The sequence below is a fragment of the Clarias gariepinus genome, chromosome 20 (genome assembly GCF_024256425.1).
Source record: "Clarias gariepinus isolate MV-2021 ecotype Netherlands chromosome 20, CGAR_prim_01v2, whole genome shotgun sequence".
In the NCBI taxonomy this organism is placed as follows: domain Eukaryota; kingdom Metazoa; phylum Chordata; class Actinopteri; order Siluriformes; family Clariidae; genus Clarias; species Clarias gariepinus.
This window is the reverse complement of record NC_071119.1, coordinates 26,049,186-26,070,224: the sequence shown is the minus strand read 5'-3', so window position 1 is coordinate 26,070,224 and position 21,039 is coordinate 26,049,186. Positions and strand designations below refer to the sequence as shown.

Sequence of the window (21,039 nt, the reverse complement as noted above, 5' to 3'; positions counted from 1 at the left end):
AGCACCGAGCGGGAAAACTGCATGCTAACGCCGATGCTTTGTCCCGACGGCCGTGTAGCAAAGAGCGTTGTTGGCACTGCGAGCGAGTTGAAGAGCGCGTGGGTTATCGCGACACCAAACACTTCCTGACCCCCGTGAATGAGAACATCCTCCCTGCGCAGTCCTCCGGAGCCTCTGTCAGTAATCCGCCGTCCGAGCCGGCGTGCAGCCGGACTACTGCGTCACCTAAACCATCGCCGGTGGTCGTTTCGCCTGTGCCACAGCTGGACTGCGAGCAGCTAATGGTCGAGGAGGAGAAGGACCCGGCGCTGCAGCGGGTATTAGGTTGGGTTAAGGCGGGCCAGAGACCGGATTATGCTGCCGTTGCCCACCTGGGACCAAAGGAAAAAGCTCTCCACTCGCAGTTTAACCGACTAGCGTTGTGGGGGGGTTTACTCTACCGCCAATGGGAACGGCCATGTGGCCCTGGCTAATCTTTTCAACTGCTGGTGCCGCGGACTTTGCGGGCATGTGTGCTGGGGATGGTTCATGGGCATGCAGGTTCTGGACACTTCGGGGTAACTAAAACACTGCGGCGGTTGCGTGCTCGGTTTTACTGGCCGGGCTGTCATACTGATAGTGAACTTTTTGTTCACAGATGCGACGTCTGCACGGCAAAGAAGGGCCCTACCCAGCGCTCACGAGCACCCTTGCAAGACTTTCGGGTGGGGGCGCCCATGGAACGTATGGGCGTGGACATTCTGGGGCCGTTCCCCATCTCCGATCGCGGGAATCGTTATGTGCTGGTGGCCATGGATTATTTCACTAAGTGGCCGGAGGCATTTGCTGTTCCTGATCAGAGCGCTTCCACCACGGCTCGAGTGCTGGTGGATGAGGTGTTCAGCCGATTCGGCGTCCCGGAGCAGTTGCACAGCGATCAGGGGCGTAACTTCGAGGCGGAGGTGTTTGCAGCGGTGTGCGAGCACCTCGGGGTGAAAAAGACCCGCACCACGCCCCTGCATCCACAAAGTGACGGCCTCGTGGAACGCTTTAACCGAACACTCACCACCCAACTCGCCGTGCTTACCAGCGACCGGCAGAAGGATTGGGACGAGCATTTGCCTCTCGTGCTTTGGGCTTATCATACCGCAGTGCAGGAGTCCTCACAACTGACGCCAGCTGCGTTAATGTTCGGTCGCGAGTTGCGCACGCCTGTGGATCTGGTGTTCGGGCCCCCTCCACAAGTGGATTTACACACGAAACCGGGTTTGGATTATTTTTTTTCGTTGAAAGACAAACTGTGCCGTGTCCACAAGTTGGCGCGTAGACACTTGGCGGACGCCGGGGGTTAAGCAGCGCCGCGTGTACGATACTCACAGCCGGGGGCGGAACTTTGCTACTGGGGAACAAGTTTGGGTGTATTCCCCCGGAAGGAAAAGGGGGCTTTCACCTAAGCTTATGTCGCACTGGGTGGGCCCCTGCACGGTCGTTGCACAGCTCTCTGAAGTGGTCTACCGGGTGCGGTTGACGGGGCGATCGCGATTGGTCATGCTCCACAGGGACCGCCTGGCTCCTTATCAGCCCCACGCCAGGGCATCGTCGGATTCTGTGGAGGCCAGTCCGCCTCAGGAGGAGGGCGACGGCCCCCCTTCCCCCGCAAAAAGTCTCCGGCGTTCCCAGCGCCAGCGCCGACCACCGTCACGCCTGTTAGACTGAGTGCGCCGTGGTGACCGGGGACGGTCACAGCTCGGGTGGGGGCAATGTGGCGTGGGCGGGGTTTCGTTTGGGAACGATCATGCTTTGCGGGAGGGGTTGTTATGTTGTCACCCTGTTGGGGAAAGGTGTTTGAATTAGTGGGTTCGGCCAGGTTGTGTGTGTGAGGGCTAGAACGTATGTCTTATGTTTGTGACTGTGATTGTGAATGTGCCGTTGTGTTCAAAACCAATTAAAATACTCCCAGCCATTGCTTTGGGCAGCCAGGAAGCTCACTTGTCTCTCCAAGTTCCTGCTTAGCGGTAAAAACGCTACAATATACTCCATGTTTTCTGACCACAGACTTTGTGGTTTTTAGCTTTAACATTCTAACATTTTTTAACATTTTGACTCCTTGTCAATAATAACTATGCACTGAATTTTAAATTCGGCGCAAAAAAGTAAAACCCACCTTCACTGTCTGCCTTGTCGTCTTTTTCTTCATTTGATCTACGCCAGGCAAGTTAGGTAGGCATAGGTGATGATGAAGTGAATCGTGATATTGCATTGTATATATAACACTTATAGTAACAGACCATGATAAACTTTAATCTATAATAGTTACAAAATGTTTACATTTAAAATTAAATAAATTTAAGGTAAAAAATTTAAACACTATAACACAATTTATTAATGATATTAATACACTTACTTAATGACTAAAGTACAAAAAATAAATTATAAATTTGTAAAAGAATATCATGATCATAATAAAAAGATGTTTATTTCTCTACTTCAGGCTAATCTTGTCCTTCAAATCCCTCTACTGAATAATGCATAATTGTAGATTAAATAAAATTTCAGTCAGTTGGAAATCTATTTAAATTAAAGCTGAGCATTTAGACATTACAGTTCGTTATTTTTTCTACTTGCGGAAGATGATTCCATCAGGCTGCACGTTCCAGGTCACTGTGGTGTTCTCCAGCATGCCACTTTCCTCCAGTTTCTGCATGATCTAAAGATCAGAATCAGAATTTATGTAATTACTCAAATCAAAATGAAATAACCGGAGGTCTATAGCATTGGTCCCATCTGACCACTTCTGTCTGACCACAAAGTGTCTTTATATAGCCCATGTTTCCATAGGAAATATTATATCAAGCAGCAACATACAATGTAAAAGACCAATAATCACAACAAAAAAAATAAATAATACCAGGATACTAACTCATTGTAGCATATGAAGTCACTTGGGGTTTTACGTAGTCAGTCAACCCACTGACCACCCTGCTTTTCCACCACTATTATTAGGCGCTGCAGAGAACCAGTCTAACAGAATAAGTCACATTCTACAGTGGTAGGTTGCCTAAGGACCAGGCAGGTTACATCATACCTCAATCCTAATTAAAGAATTAGCAAAATATAATCAACATTAGTTCAGTTCAGTGAAAATGTTTGCTTTAATTGTCCAGTGCTTGTTTTCTTTCTTTTTTTTCTTTGTTTTCTTTTAAGATGTTCCTTTAGAGGGTGTTAGAAAACAAAACAAGACATTTACATTTAGGCATTTGGCAGACGCTCTTATCCAGAGCGACTTACAAATACATGCTTGCCAAATAAGACCTTTCTTACACACACACACACACACACACACACACACACACACACACACACTGTATGTTACAGTATGAACTGGACTCTACATTTAAAAAAAAAAAGGAAATCTCTCCCTTTGCAATTTGAAGACTAACTTGGAAATAAATAATTCATTAAGATGTAGAACAGTCCGTTTATATAAAGTAAACATTAGTACATTGTAATAGGATTATTTATCATTCGAGCATTAGATTAGGATTAATCACTATCAGTTTAAAACTCAGGCAGTTGTGCCCTCTGCTGGACAGATGAGCTAGTGAACTGGGTGACTCCCACAAGGCAAAATGTGCGCTTATCAGCTACATCTCATTTACTTGCCTGTTTTTTTTTTATTATTTCCTTAACAAAGTTTATAAGTAAAATAACATTTAATTTCCAAGATATCTTTTAATTCATAAACATAAAATGTCTCATTAAATTTTGTGTCTATATATAATTATTAATATTTGAAATTATTTGAGGATGTGCTGAAACTATCAGGACCCCCAGCATGAACTGTTCAGTTAAATAAACTATAAAATGAAATAAAATAAAATATTATTGTTATTGTAGTTTATTTTCTTTATCAGTTTCCAAAAACTGACTTTATCAAGTCCAAAAATGTACGATAAAGAAATTGGAAAAACATCTACTAAACAAGTAAGTAAAATAAAAAAAAATATTTAAAAACTAGGAAAAGATACCAAAATGATATGTAATATGTTATTTTTAAATACTGGCTTATAAAATACTGAAGGGTGTATTCAATATTTTTCCAAATCAGATTTTATATTAATTTCAATAATAGTGGATTAATCAAAAGTAGTTATGAAAAAGCTCTTACCAGTGAGACACAGTATAAGAAAAAGATTCAGCTTCATAATGGAAACAAACAATCACATTCTGAATTACAAAATAAAATATATAAGGCAGAAATACAAAGTAACATATTTATTCAACTTAAATGATTCTTTATTTAGGCTTTTCATCATTATCATCAAATGACACATTAACACAGACAGCTGTGGCGGGAAGATAAAAGAAATGAACATCTGTGACACTGTAGCATGTGTTCTCATTCACCTGTATAAAATACCATTCACAATACTGCTTATTAAGATTCTAGCATTTTAGATTTCAGTAATATTCATTTTAGTAAATTAATTTAAGATGTCTAGATGTTTTGTTTTGTTACAAGGAAAAATTAAGAAACATTATAATTAAGCAGTTTGGTTAAAAAATATGTCGGTAATCAATCAACACTTCTGTAGACCCACTGTTTTAATAAATTAATGTTTTATTAGATTTATGTGGTTTTACTTAGAGTAAGCCTTTTTAAATTAATATAATTTTTTTTGTTTAATAATATTAATACATTTTTATAAAAGTACTTATGTACCTTTTTGTTAAAGTTGATGGGAAAGGCCTTGTTTAAGGGCCCAACAGTGGCAACTAGGTGGTGGGGTTTAAACTTTAACCAGTGAGCTACCACTGCCCGTTAACTTGAAATGAATGTCTTATTTAAATGGTTAAGTTTCATCAATTCTACCAGTACAGATATAAATTTTACGGCATTAAAACATACATACCTGTATTATGGAAATCTGAAGGCTGGTGTTTCTTCAGGAGCTCTGTTTTTAAATCTTCTCTGCTTCCACATAACTTTTTTAAAAAATCACCTGCACACTTCACCTGTCCCGCTAATAATATTATTAATTTAATAATAATAAAATGATATAATTTAATTATTAATATCCACTAGACCCAGGGAAAATAAAAGTGTAAAGATTTTTTGTGTCCCCTAGAACCAGCCTGTCAGCAAGTGAAAAAATATCAAGATCAAAATATGGCGAAATTGAATAGTCTTCATGCCGAAGAAATGAGCCACCCTGCATAGCTGCCAATGTGATAAGAATGCAACCAGGGCCAACAGGGATGGCAGTTTCTCATGTGCAGGACATCAAGTCTTTATTTAAGCTTTTTGTCCTAGATACAATCCAAGAAAATGATTCTGTATTGCATTAATTTAGAAGGAAGGCGTGTTTTTTGGAACGAGAAGAAAGGAGAATGACCAAATTCATTCACATGCCCAATTTGGGGTTCTTATCATTGCTAAAATGACAGAGAACACTTTCATGCAACTATGTTCCTGGAAAACGTCCACATAATTTTTAGGATTATCCAATTTGAAAAACGAGATAACAGACCAGCTTGATGGCAGAGAGACAATCTAGCTGCCATCAGGACGGTGTGGGACAAGTGGGTGCAATCCCCCCCAACCCCCCCAACAACCCTATTGGCCTATTATTCTCGGTTTCGGCCAGCAACAACAAAAAGAATGCTATGAAGTGTGTGGACCCAAGATGGACAGAGAAACACTATGTACTGTACATGCGTCAAGAAGTACATACGCAACACATTTACAGTAAAACTCTGCCCCTAATGTGTTGTATAGGCTGGTATGAAAAAGCAGTGTGTTAACTGGGGCTAACCTGACATGTTTCAGCTTGTGTTGTATAAAATGAGGTCGAACGGGTTAAACTTCTAATTAAGTTCATATAAATCAAAATCAATAGTTGCTTAATTTGTAAATCTGTTGATCTCTTTTTACTCATATTGAAAATTGATATTTGATTAACTTTTATTTAAAAAGAAGGAAAAATTTAACTCAAATGTTATCAAAACAAATGTAAAGGGCAAATATTAACCATTTATTCCATGTTTTTTGCTTGTAATCAGGATAAAGTAAACATCTGTTGAATATTTTAATATAAAATTGATTGATTGTGTTAAATTAAAAACTACAAAATGCAGCAGATCCACCAGACCCAGAACACTGGCTAAATAACAAAAATATGAACACCACAAAAGGGTTAAACATTCAACACAATATCAATGCTGCTTATTAAAATCATCAATGACATCAGTGAGATCAATGCTTATAAACCTCTTTAAAAACCAAGGAAATTATTGCATGCAGCTAAAAGATAAAAGTAAGTTTTTTGATCTCACAGTAACTCCTTTTTGTTCCATCAAGTGCAACAGTAGATGACCTCTGTGTAATTATAGATTTTAATCTTTTATTTAAAGCTTATGTAGATTATATTACCAGGATAGCATTTTTTCATCTCAGAAATATTGGCTGGAAAATAAACATTTTGTCATTACGATGCAGAAAAACTAGTTCATGCTTTTATCACCTCTAGGTTGGACTATTGTAACACCTTACTGTCTGGTTGTTTCGCTAGATGCATAAATAAGCTTCAGCTAGTCCAGAATGCAGCAGCGAGAGTCCTCACTAGAACCAGAAGATATGAGCACATCACCCCTATCTTATCGTCACTGCATTGGCTCCCGGTGAAATTTTGCATTGATTTTAAAATACTACTCTTGACATATAAAGCATTAAATGGTCTCGTGCCGCAGTACCTGAGCGAACTGCTAGTGTCTTACGATCCGCCACGCCTACTTCGATCAAAGGATGCAAGCTGGGGGCAGAGCTTTTTCTTACAAAGCCCCAAAATTATGGAATAGTCTTCAAATAGTGTTCGGGACTCAGACACAGTCTCAGTGTTTAAGTCCAGGCTAAAAACCTATTTATTTAGCCAAGCATTTTTATAAATAGATTAGCCTTAGGTAAAGGAGCAGATCTGGGGGACTCATGGACGTAGAGTATTATGGTGAACTGGTATGTTTGGATGCTGTCTTCCTCACTCTCATTGATCACTCAGGTTTGCTGACGGTGAGGTGATTGTTTGCTTTACATGTCAGGAAGCCCTCATGTTTGTGTTTCCTTCTGGCTCTCTCTTTTAGTTATGCTGTCATAGTTAGTCCTGCCGGAGTCTCTGCTTGCACTCTACAGTTAATATACATTCACATTATACATTGTGTGACTGTGACCATACCTAACTGCCATCTCTCCTCTTCTTCTCCCCCCCCCCCCTTTCTCTTTCCTGTCTCCTCCTGTCTCCCCCTTTCACTCTTTCTCTCTCTCTCTGTCGAGCTACACATGTCGTTCCTGAGCTGCCAGTGACCCAGTTCCCTCTGCCCTCCGGACCTGTCTGACCCATCCTGGTGCCCCGCTTCTGGCTGAAGATCTCGTTCCATGGATGCCCCGTGTGTCTCTCTGGAATGCGTCTGATGTCTGGGGATGATTCTCTCTACCTAGAAGACGGTTCTGGCCTTGACTGGTGTTGGCAACTGTTTCTCTGGGGGCTAGACAGCTCGATAGTTCAGGACTGGAACTTCTTACATGTCTACCAGGGTCTTCAATAACTACCTGGACTCCATATTAACATCAATTAACATCAGCTATTATAGCTGAACTGCCTGCCACCTAACACACTGTATAAATGCAGATCATATTCTGCTTTCTGTTTCACCCAGATAAGGATGGGTTCCCTGTTGAGTCTGGTTCCTCTCAAGGTTTCTTCCTATTACCATCTCAGGGAGTTTTTCCTTGCCACTGTCGCCCTCCGCTTGCTCACCAGGGACAAACTGACCATTTTGATTCATACAAATTCACATTTCATACAAACTTAAATAATTCTTTTGACTGTGTAAAGCTGCTTTGCGGTAATGAAAATTGCTAAAAGCGCTATATAAATAAAATTGAATTGAATTGAATTACAAAATGCATAAAAAACTAGTTCAAGCTTTTTTTTCACCTTTAGTTTGGACTATTATAACTATTGTTCACGGTTGTTCAACAAAAGTAGGTGCATAAACAATCCCTGTCTTGTCTTCACTTCATTGGCATTCTGTGAAATTTCGCATCAATTTTAAAATACTACTATTGACATATAAAGCATCTGAGTGAGTGAATAAACTGCTATTGTCTTACGATACGCCACGCCTACTTCGATCAAAAGATGCAGGCTGCTTGTCAGTACCACGTAAAATAAACTGTACTGCATTGTTTTAAAAATTTGCAATTTTCAAAGTTAAATAAAAAACTTTCAGAATTAAAATCCCTATAATAAATATTACCTACTAAAAATATTAGTTCATATTACAGTATAATTAATTATAGACACTAGTGATGGAACATTACCAGTTTTTGCCAGACAAGTACAGCGCTTTGTGTACTAACTGATGCCCCATGCACACAGAGAAGCATCAAACCCAGACTACTGATACATTGTCACAGAGCTCAAAACATTTTAAAATTCCGCACATCTGAGATTTATCATTAAACGCACCTGCTTTTGTTTTTTCGGTGTGTGAACACTGATACTGCATCATAACACTGTTTCTGTCCTGTAGAAGAGATAAATTTTGTACATTTGCATATATGAATGCATTTTCATGCGTGACAGTTATTATTTATGAGCTAAAGTTTATAACACTGTTGCCTGTTTGCATTTCTCAAATGAAAATGAAAATTTCTCTTAAATTCTTAGTTGCAATTCTCAGCAGCATTTTCATTGTAAAAATTTAACTTAAAATGTAAATGGTCAGTTTTTTTCACATAATTTTTTCCCACTTAAAACCAAGTTATTTAATATTACAGTTTGTGGGCTGGAAGGCCCAACAAATTGTACATTACCATATGTACATGCACAAGCCCTGAAAAAGGTTAGTTTTTCATAATATGCCCTCTTCCCTGGAGACTGGTGGTATAAAAATGCCAAACAGTAAAACAAAAATAACTTTAAACTATTCAAATGTTGAACTATATTTATAAATGGGTATTGTGCTATACAGTGGAACCTTGGATTACGAGCATAATTCGTTCTGGAAGCGGGCTTGTATTTTAAAACACTCGTAAACCTAATTTAATTTTCCCGTAAGAAATAATGGAAACTCAAATTATTCGTTCCACAGCTCAAAAAAAAAAAATACATAAAAATAATCAACACAAAATATATAGAGGAAGAATAAAACTTATTAACCTGCATTTAAAAAGTTTAAAAATTTAGAATAACAGAATCACTGCTGTAATGTAAAACAAACAAACAAACAAACCTGCACTTTACCTTTATAAAGAATCGCGACAGAGCAGTGTTTCTGTGAAAAGCAGAGAGTGTGTCTCTTTGTGTAGGTGTGAAGCAAAGAGGGGGTGCTTCACTCTCTCACACACACACACACACACACACTTCAGGCGAGAGAGAGAGTGTGTGACCCAGCATGGTGTCAAATTACGCGCACACACATAAGCTCCTGTACCTACCTGTAAGAGACACGCACTAAGACCCAGCAGGGGAGACGATTACCCACAATTCCGCAGCGCAAGAGAGAGAAAAACCGTTGCCTCAGTTGTGATCACGTGACGCTCTGCGTCAAAACGTGACACATGATACTCGGCACTCGTAAACCAAGACTTTCTCGTTTTCAAGTCAAAATTTATTAAAAATCTTTGCTCGTCTTGTAGAACACTCGCAAACAACGTTACTTGCAATCCGCAGTTTCACTGTAATTACCTATGGTAAGCAAATTTAGAAGATGAGAAATGTGAGCGACTGTTTGAGAACTTTTGTAAAACACAACACAGTCGAGCAAAAAGCATGATTATGAAAATCCTGACCTAGTTAGCTTATGTGCATTAGAAGCTTGAATAAAACCAGGTTGGGATTTTAACCTTGTTTTTGCCCTACTCTCCCCTACATCAAGGTTGCCAAAATAAACCTGACACAAATTAAAAGAGAACATTTGCCTTATTCACCACCAATGTCAGCCAAAGCATATATTGTGTTGTTGCAGTTTATAATGGTGAATCCATGGTTTTTATATAGGGAAAGAAAGAACTCAACTACATATTAATGAGTAATTAAGAGTGTGTTGACTTTTTGTACAGTGTTTTTCAACATATAGACAGAGAAGCAGAAGAAAGCTACATGCAAATTCACACTTGTGGTCAAAGAGATGCAAATTCGCACTTCACACTGTCTTTTGCCTTGTAGATGTTGTATTCTCCAAATACATCAGGGAGCGTTCACTAAGATAAAAAAAAAACATAAGCAGATATTTCCCAGTTGTTGTGAATATAAGAAATATAGTTGAACATCAGATTGCAAGTAACACAGTTTGCAAGAGTTCCGCAAGACGACAACATTTTTTAATACATTTTGACTTGATAAATGAGCCTTGATATACAGGTACCAAGTATGATCGAGTATCATGTGGAACAAATAATCTGAGTTTTTTCAGTCCTGAAAAAGGGACGTTTCTTTTTTTGCTAAGTATATATATATATATATATATATATATATATATATATATATATATATATATATATATACGGGGGCGGGGGGTGAGAGACAAAGAGAGAGAGAAGTTGTTACTGTGATTATAGCCATACATTTTAAAAAGATGTCTGCAGATACATATGCAGAAACTATAAGTAATAATTTTATCATAAAACATTTTATATGTGTATTTTTATATATGTCCATATACCCAAGTAGTCAACACATATCTCGTAAAAAAATTTTTATTAAGATTTTATTTTAACACAGGACTCTAATAAAAACTAAAATAAAAACCTTTTTCGGAATGCCCCACATCTTGCCCCACATGTCTTTCAGTACTGCAGTCACTCTAATCATAAACAACAGCAATGCATCTTTACCACAAAAGTAACAACATACAGTGTACATGGTCTACAACTACTATGGACATTTAAAAAAATATTTTATTTTTATTATATATAATATGACGAATGAGATATTTTTTCCAACCAAGTCTAAAACTTAATGATGCTTGAGGCTTGAGTCTATTAAGTTATTTGAATAGGACAAAACCTGTGGAGACTTGAAACAGTAAACACTGATACAAATCATTGTTTATCTGGAGATTGTGCCAGCTCCAGTAGGCAAAGGCCAGCCCTGAGAAGGCGCACCTCCAGCTGGATTCTGCCTTCATGATGGTTTGGATCTAAAAATGCTGCTGAGCTTCCGGTGATCCAGACCCCAATCGGTCCTCTGCACCTGCTGATTTATCCCTGTGTTGAACTGGACTACATAATAACTTGGACAACTCCTGTTATACTGAACTTCTAGCAGCCTAACACACATGATATCGTTATATAATTTCTATTATCCATTATCATCCTAATGGGGATGGGTTCCCTGTTGAGTCTGGTTCCTCTCAAGGTTTCTCCTCATTGCCATCTCCTTTAAGTTTTCCTTTGCCACTGTCACCCTCGGCTTGCTCACCAGGGACAATCTCACAATCTAATTATTATCTTAACACCTTTTTTCTCACTCATATACACTTCCAAAAAAAATTTATTTTAATTTTGTAAAGCTGCTTTGAGACAATGACCAAAAGCCCTATATAAATAAAATTCAATTGAATTGAATCCTTCATAGAAGCTAAAGAATGTTCTGGGTTTTATGACATCAATGTTGCACCTTGATCTCTACCCTGATGATAGGGCTTTGTGTGACTATTTACATGCATATTTTCTTAGCAAATAAAAAGTTTTTTTTTATGTTGGAATAAGATCTAAAACAAACGTTTACTCTTGTATTATTTCGGACTGTCTTTGGCCTGATTTGCTTCAGATTGTTTATTTTATAGTTTGTTGGCTAGTAGGCACTTCATATATATAAATGGTATAAATTCCTGAACAGATGAGTTTTTCACATCAAACTTCCATAAAACCTTTGAAACACACCACAGTCAAAAATATTTTTGTTGTTGTTGTTTTTTTAACAAAAAGAAAGTAAAAACTAAACTTATAATGTTAAAATTATGCAAAGGCATGAATAATTAAGAGTGCGTTGACTTTTGAACAGCGTTTTTCAATGTATAGACAGAAAAGCAGATTAACGCTAGACGCAAATTCACACCTGTGGTCATAGACATGCAAATTCACACTTCTGCCCATCTTTTGCCTTGTAAATTTAGTATTCTTTAAATACATTGGTGGGAGTTCAACAACATGAAAAAGTAACATATGACCAAACTAAATAATTTAATTTTAATTTATTATTATATTAAATATTGAACACGTCCCTATAAAAAAAAAAAAAAAATTGTAAAAAGATTGCAAAAAATTATAAAAAAAATTGTGAGAAGCTGCAGCATAGGTTTTTTGGTTATCACACTGTTGCAATTGCTCAGCCATGCAGAGAAATAAACTGACAAAAATGGAAAAGTCATAGTAACCAATCAACATTCCTAAAGTTTTCTACTGATTTTTACCTACAGTACTTGTCTTGAGGTGGGTAAAAATCAGTAGAAAACTTCACCATTCACCCATCCACGCCTCTACCACCATAGTGAAGTTTGCTGATGACACCACAGTAGTGGGACTGATCTCAGAAAACAATGAGACTCACTACAGAGAGGAAGTTCAACATCTGGTTCAGTGTGTGGATTGTGACCTGGTTGTGATCACCACTAAAACAAAGGAGATCATTGTGGACTACAGGAGAGCAAGAAAAATGACACCACCTCCCATTTCCTCCACATAAATGGTCAGGAGGTTAAATGGGCTAACAATGTCAAATTCCTGGATCTGCAAATAACAGTAGACTTTACATGGACCATTAAAACTTTACACGTAGTGAAGAAAGCTCAGCAGGGTTTCTTTCTAAGGAAGCTTAAGGGCCAACACACCCTCTCAGCTCTTTGTGAACTCCTACAGGAGCACAATAAAGACCATTCTCTGGCACTGCACCACAGTGTGGTACACCAGCTGCACTGCAGAAAATCGGAGAGACCTGGCTCGGATAGTTAAGACTGCGCAGAGAATTGTGTGAACCAAGCTCCCCAACCTTGAGACAGTTTATGCTATCTGTCTACACAAGAAAGCTAGCAACATTATCAAGGATCCAACCCATCCAAGACATGGACTGTTTGTGACCCTCCCATTGGGCAAAAGATACAGGACAATCAGGACAGACATTAACAGACCGAGGAACAGTTTCTTCCCCAGAGCTTTAGCCTTTACAGTATTACCCCATTCCCCCAACCACCACACCACATGCACACTCACACACTTACACACAGTCACACCCATAGCTGCTGAAAAGGTGGTTATAACAAACTCAGCTGATAGACCCTCTTCACTATGCTGCTGCTTATGCACAAGAAACTTTTCTGCACCAAACACTTTACACCAGGACTGTGTTATTCCAGCTATTAGTATAATGTATGCAATATCTTCTTATCTTGTACAATCATATTTGTACTTTTTTGCACTTTATTGTTTGCACCAAGATCCAGGTCCCACTTCACATACATTCCATTGTATATATTGTCATAGTTATTATAGTGCAATTACCTTGTGTTTATTCTTTTGTCTATTCCTTAGGTTATTCTTACATTTATCATTGCTGCTGGTCTCTGGGAGCTGCCAAACAAAGTTTTTTGTAACACTACAATGACAATAAAGTCTCTTTAGTACTATAGTACTATTAGTACTGTATACTGATGCTGAATTCTGAGTGCTTGGAACAGACTAGAGAGGAAGTAGCGAGGGACTGGCTCTGCCAGTATGAGTGCATCACTATAAAATATAACAATAAAACAGAGCTAAACTTGTTTCAGTAATAAAGTAAAAAAAAAAAAAATTTTAGTGCATTTAGTGACAAGAGCACACAGCTTGTTAAAAAGTCTGAAAGCTTAGTCACAGCTTTATCGCTGAATGTTTTATTGCTATTTGTTACATAGTCATCTCCTCACTTCCAGAAAACTTCACCGTCATTGATTTATATGGCTTATCCATGGCACAAGTCACTGTGGATTAGCTGTCACTACAGAAATGAGGACATTAATATAAATTTGCTTTGCAAAACTGCACATAATAAAAACATGTAAAATACCTATGCTGAAAGTTGTGAGTCAACATCAGATTTCGGCATGAAGCAGGTCATAAAAAAATTAACACCAAGCAGACTTCACAGTAAGCTGCAATAATTAGCTGATTTTCCAAGACATGAAATTTTTGTTTTGTTGTGAATTAATTTGTCGGACAATTTTTTTTAGAGGTCGGCAAGGTAGAAGAGAAGATATTACAGTATTTGTGGCCGGATCGACAGCACAGCTGCTCTCTCTTTTAATTTGGTTTATTTCGAATTAGGCATCAGTTGACAAACAGACAACCTCTTCTCATAAGAAAAACAATCTGTGGTCAATCAACAGGTTCAACAATTTAGAGAAAGTCTCCATCACACAATAAAACACATAAAATAACACAGATCCTTCTAGCATGTGGACGCCAGTATTATATCTTTCCTACACTTAGTTTAAACTCACTTAAAGTTTCAGATGAAATGAGCTTGTATTAGCTCATAGTAGTTTATTAAATGTTTACTCTCTCATCAATACAGGCATTAATACAGATTAGCAACATGCCAAAATGGTACAAAACACTATTGAGCAAATGCTAATGAATGAATGATACTTTTAAAATGACCTCAATATGTTTTTACAACCTTTTACCCCACCATATATCACATTATTTATTCCACTAAAAACAACTTAGCGATGTTTCTAAGCGCAAACTTGCAGACCACATGTTCTTAGTTTATGTGCTTGGGGGTAAGTGTGGTGTTATATCTGTGTTTTTTGCATGCCACAAAACAGCCAATCAGGTAAACTCTGATGGACAAATCATGTCCAATCATGTCCTCTATACCTGGTCTTTCTATGGTATACCTGGACAATGTAAATTATCCCAATATTAGAACTGAGTGCATAAACTTTGAACACAAAATGTTCCGTAGGGTCTAAATAAAAAATCCCTTGTTTAAAATTGTTTAAAGATGTTGTGTGAAGTTTTTCCCTCCCCTACAAGTTAATTCTGACTTTCAAATTAATACTTGTTAATAATTGTCAATAATTAATAATCATGATTAATAATTGATGTGTTAATTCTTGAAATAATCTTTAAAGAAAACTAACAACTGCAAAACCAATGAGTCCGAGGGTCTGGATGAAGTAAAACTGCATTTTTTACAATAATTTAATGACTGCGTTAGCCTTTGATTTCTAGGACAAAACTACCAAGTGTCCTCTAAGATGTCCAAGAGCCAACTAAAAAGAGGGTTAGTAAATGGTCTCTAAAACTCTCTAAAACGCATTGGAACTTTTTTTGAGACTGATGGCTGTTAGTCCCACCAGTCAGTCCACAAGGTAAAATCTGTGGATATCCGAGAGCTCCTCTTTTAGTGGATTTGTGAATAGTTCCTGACGAATCAAACTTTAAGTAACAACACTGGGGACCAATTCTGAAAGTCCCATTACTGTGCAGAAGTGTGTACAAAAGTATCTCAAGCTGTAAGAGAGAAAAAAAGAATCATAAATATCTTGGTAAATTAACAAAAAAAAGTAAAAAATTACATTTCCCACACCACATTCACAGAGCATTCTACCCAAGTTAAGTTAAGTTAAATTAAGCCTTTATTTGTCACATATACATTACAGCACAGTGAAATTCCTTCTTCGCATATCCCAGTGCAACTGGGGTAAAAAAATACCTGATGCAGAAAACAATTTCCTGATGAAATGTTAAAATGTAAGACATGTTCTACCTCTTGCTGGACACTGTAATAAGTGAGGTGGAAGAGCACTTTTCATATTTATTATTATTTTGCATGGGGAGTGGAGAAGGGGCTTTTTAAGGTGTGAATCTGGGCGGTAAAATTATTATTTTTTTTGTCATATCTGCTCCCACTTGATAACACCCTATCTGAATTGTTGAAAAATTTAGCTAACAGAGACATAAATCCATCCATCTAAAATCACATGTTCATAGTCATTTTTTAAAACAAATTATAATACATAAAACATATTTGAGATTTACACGGCCCGAAGAAAGAATGCTTACACTGCCTGTCTGGCCAAGTCAGGGCCAAGCCATTATTTTAATGTAAGTTTATATTATTCAGTACTTTCGCATTTCCTTCATTCTCTCCGTATGTATGCAGGAGTTTGGTATGTCTTTTTGATTAAACTTAGTTAACTTTTAAAGTGAAAGGCATTATCTGTAGACATGTAAAATAGAGTTGTGTCAAAAAACAGATTCGAGGAAGAATGCATTTGCAGAATTGAAAGTATCCCAGATAAGGGCAGCCTCCAGAAGGGCAGTATAACGAACTAAAGTAAATTATAGTTCAAATTAAAGTGAATTATAATGGCAAGATGAAAATAGGAAGAATAGCTGAGGAAAAGGGTAGGAAACTACCCCGCATTCTCAAATGAAAGAGATTTAGAACAACTCAACAACAGTCTTCTCAGATTAGTCCACCCAGCCAAAATGAATAATCATGGATGAAGGAGACAGGAAAGTTTTTGGTGTTTTTGTTTCTGTGCCTAGGACTGGACTCAATCAAGATCGAAGTATCTTAAGGATGACCAATAAAAGTAGGATGCACCAGAGGTCACAAATGTCATAACAGAGGGTTTGAAAATTGATGGAAAATTGATTTTTAGTCTTTATTTTTAAAAACAACTCCAAACACCTGTTTATTGAGTACCCATTGCTGTGGACTGTGTGTGAAATGATGAAAAAAAGAAAAAGCCCAAATCCAAACTAAGATAAATGTTAGAAATAACAAAATGTGATAACTTAAGAGTATGTTTATGAACAGTAATAATCAAAAGAATATTATAGATTATACAGACTGTTCATTGTATGCACTAAGTACTTAAAGTTTTTTTTATTTAATTCTTTACATTCAATATAAGAATTGTTTTTCATTATGACGCACTCATGCACTAAACCTAGTATGTGAACAGACCCTTTTTGACTTTTTACTTATTGAATATTACTAAACATGTTAAATATTAAACATTTCCCAAAAAATTAAAAGTGACTTGAAAATTTTACTTGAAAAGTCAAACAGGGTGAGTTACATACAAAGTAATACAATTACAAGGATATTTACCTAATGTATATGTTAATGTATATGTTTAGGTGCTTGTGTATTACAACATGTGCTAAATTTGGACACTCCTGATTAAGCTGTTACATGTCACCTATTTTTTCAAGTGGAAAATGTTTCCATCGGGCTGCACACTCCAGGTAACTGTGGTGTTCTCCAACATGCCATTTTCCTTCAGTTTCTGCTTAATCTGAAGATCAGAATTGGGGTTTAATTACTTAAGAAAAGAAACAAATAAATGTCACAGAGAAACCAAGAATTACTGAGGTGGATTACTGAAGACAAACAAAATTTAAGCAGATAAGCAGTTAAAAATACCAACAACGACATTTGACACACAATTTTACAATCTTATGACTCACTTGATTTAAAATGATTGACTGGACAGCAGGGTCAAACACACTCCCATCATACTCCACCTGCAGTCTAATTATCTGACTCCGTGTTGGGTAAACTATAGAAACACACATGCACAAACACTCATTGATTGGTTTATATATATAAACCACACTAACTAAACTTGACAACACAAAAGACTCACATGTGTGACAGAAGAAATAAAATGTGATGCTGCAGGAAGCATCAATTATTAGTCCATTACGAAATGCTGCACAGTTATCATTTGTTCCAGCATTATTTGGCTCTCCAGGAGTCCACTTGATATTTGTAGCATTGGACCCATCTGACCACTTCCATGTGTCTCTGTATAGCCCTATCCAGGGACTGTTACTGGTTGCTGCTAACTGATCAATTATGTCTTGATCTGAGCTGCTAAGAGAGCTGGCCAAGTCTGTATGATGTTGTCTGCAATAGGTCCGAGCATCAAGCCAGGTCAGCAAAGGACTGGTAATAGAGATAAATTTGCCACTGAAATTAACTGTGGGGTAAAAGTAAACATAAGGTTGTGTCTGTTAGCACCGGCCTCCACAGAAAATAGGATACAAAGGTACAGTAAAACACAAAATGTAACCAGAGCCATGAAATCAAAACCAAGCAAATCATCATTATTATCATTATAGACTCACCATCATAGCAAATGAAGGGTCTTAGGTCTGTACATGGTTGATCAAACCACTGATTAAGTGTAATTATAGCAACACATGCTTGATTCCCACTTAGATTATCAGGCTGTCCAGCGTACCAGTTGGTATAATTGGCAATATTCAGTGAAAGGTCGTATAAGGACCAACGCCAGCTATTCACATCATTCCACAGTCCAACAAACATTGATGCACCTGTTGCCAGACCTTTTCTGCCTGCTACTGTCTTCACTCTTAGCCAGTCCGTATCACTTAGGGTTATTGCTAGGTCAGTGTACTTTGCTTTGCAGTAAGTCTGTGCACTAGCCCATGTCAATCTTGTAGGGATCAACTCATATCTGTGAGGGATGGTTAGCAGGATGGATACAGCAACCGGGGCCAGACCTGTTAAAGGCATTTTATTTTTGGTAATCACAGTAAACTTTAACTGATGAAAAATATTCATATAATGTGTATATATATATATATATATATATATATATATATATATATATATATATATATATATAAATTCTTAATGGCTTAAACAAAGAATGTTTGATATATAATTAGCATCTAAAGATGTAAGGAACCAAAACCAGCATAGAGAACTTATAAAGCAATTCATTAAATCCATGCTTGTCAAATCAGACCTTACTAAGAAAAGGGACTTTACTGATTGATGACTTGAAATTTGTATTTGCAGAACTGAATAAATAAATAAAATTTTAGTGTGTTAAATTATCACTAAAATAATTTTATTTACAATTTATTTTGTATAACAACTTATGTACTTGACTTTTTAAATCAAATCTCTCTCTCTCTCTCTCTCTCTCTCTCTCTCTTTTAATATAATTCGTTTAACAAATAAGTAATTCGAAAAACGATAATTTCAGATCGGAGTTCATATAAAGCAACAATGAATGAATTGTTGGGAGAGTACTGAGTGTATATTTAGGATAATTGTGGATTAATCACTATAGCAGCCTAAATCTCAGGTAGCAGTGTCCTGTGTTGGACAGGTGAGCTGGTGTACTGGGTGATTGTCCCAGGCTAAAGGGGCACCTGCCTGTTCAGCAAACCAGGTTTAGTATTTCCTTTATAAATTAAAAGTAATATCAATTTGTGAGTAGATAAACTGTGTGGACAAACCATTTAATTGTTGAATCCAAATGTTTCAATCAGGCCTCTTATCCCTAGTGAAGGGCAATTGTAATGCTTCAGCATACCAAGAAATCTTGGACAATGCTACGCTATCAACTTTGTGGCATCCGTTTGGAGAAGGCCCTTTTCTATTCCAACATGACTGTGCCCCAGTGCACAAAGCAAAGGCTTTAAAGACATGGTTTGATGAGTTTCATGCGGAAGAACTTGAACGGCCCAACCAGAGCCCTGATCTCAACCCCATCAAGCACCTTTGGGACGAACTGAAACGGAGATTGTGAGCTGGGCCTTCTCGTCTAACAACAGTGCCTGACCTCTGCTGCTCTACAGAATGGATGGACACGAGTCTTCACAGAAACACTACAAAATCTTGTGGACATGCTTCCAAGAAGACTGGAAGCTGTTATAGCTGCAAAAAGGGGACCGACTCCGTACTGAAATAAATGTACTGTACGTGTATACAATGTTATACAAAGGTTTGGCCAAAATATATAAATATATATATAATTAGTTATTATGTCAGTACCTGCTTAAATTTAACCCAGACAGTATGAATAACAATTTTTTTTTTCAGTTTTATAATAGTAAAAAGTTAGTGGAAGTAAGAGTGAATTCAAAAAAGTTCAATAAACCATGCAGTCAATTAAATAAATAAATAAACAAATAAATAAATAAATAAAAGTCTTACCACTGAGACACAGGAAAAGAAAAATGTTCAGCTTCATGATGGATAGTTACCTAAGGAAAGTAAAATACAATAAAATAAAATTGAATTAAATAAAAAAACACTCTAGTTACAAAATAAGAATATGAAGTATATTAAACAGTAATAATTTACCTGACTTTTTGACAAAAGTTATTCAATCATGCTTTAAATTATAAACATTATCTAATTTTAGAAGATTCTAAAAGTCATTCGAGGTCATCAAGGTGAGGTTATCTGAAAGTTGACTCGTCAACTGGACAACTTCTTAATTTGGTAGAAACATTTTACTACTCATCCAAATAGCTTCCACAGTGTAAAATAAGTTGAAAGGTTCTGTGTATTTAAATCCTTCAAGGTCAAAGGGTCCACCTGTATCTGAAATGGATTGTTACATTATTATAGAGTCGTTATGATTGTCGAGATAAAAGGGCTGTTGGGGTAACAATAGAGAGAGATTAGAGAAAGCCTTTAGGGGTAATATGTGGCTTTCTTGGTGGACATGTGAAGAGGTCTTGATATTTCTTGGGATAGTTAAAAGGGCAGCATGAAAAATAGGAGACAGGTTGTGTCAAAGACCTACACCTCTGTTGAGAGAAGGATTTTCCCTCTGCACATAGATGTTCTTCTTTCACCCGTCTCTCAAACTATTCATCTTCTCTGTCAAAAATTCACACAATTTGATCCTGAAATGTGTGTCCTTTGTCTATTAAGTAAAAGTACAGTATACTGCTGATTCTGGACCTGAGGTGTTGCTCCTTCTGTGTTGAAACAACCTTTTATGAAGAGGTTGTTTTGTCTCCCCAGTGTAGAACTCTGAACACTTGTCACTGCACTTTTCTTATGTTTTGGTGTGTGGTCTTTGGGGAGGACGAGTCTCTGTCTTAGTGTGTTGGTTGGTTTAAAGTAAATTGGTATGTTGTGCTTTCCAAAAATCCTTTTATAACATTTTTGAAACTCCAAGCGACATAGGGAATGACGAGATTTTTCTTCCGTTGTGTCTCGTTGTGTC

At 37.3% G+C, this 21,039-nt stretch overlaps 1 protein-coding gene across 1 annotated transcript; it reads right to left on the bottom strand.

Annotated features, from left to right (window-relative positions):
• Nucleotides 1–17,235: 17,235 nt before the first annotated feature.
• Nucleotides 17,236–20,058, bottom strand: LOC128508445 (putative C-type lectin domain family 20 member A). The gene is made up of 5 exons (XM_053479788.1): nucleotides 20,013–20,058; nucleotides 18,167–18,565; nucleotides 17,683–18,018; nucleotides 17,504–17,595; nucleotides 17,236–17,331 (listed from the first exon to the last, which is right to left on the bottom strand). The coding sequence occupies exons 1-5, from the start codon at nucleotides 20,047–20,049 to the stop codon at nucleotides 17,236–17,238; spliced, it is 960 nt and encodes a 319-aa protein (XP_053335763.1). The 5' UTR covers nucleotides 20,050–20,058.
• Nucleotides 20,059–21,039: the final 981 nt, after the last annotated feature.

Coding starts and splice junctions, on each gene's coding strand:
- LOC128508445 (XM_053479788.1), bottom strand. CDS start 20,049: ATGAAGCTGAACATTTTTCTTTTCCTGTGTCTCAGTG. Junction 17,596..17,682: donor TTATTTCTTCTGTCACACAT/GTGAGTCTTTTG, acceptor GTGTTTCTATAG/TTTACCCAACACGGAGTCAG. Junction 17,332..17,503: donor AGTCAATCATTTTAAATCAA/GTGAGTCATAAG, acceptor TCTGATCTTCAG/ATTAAGCAGAAACTGAAGGA.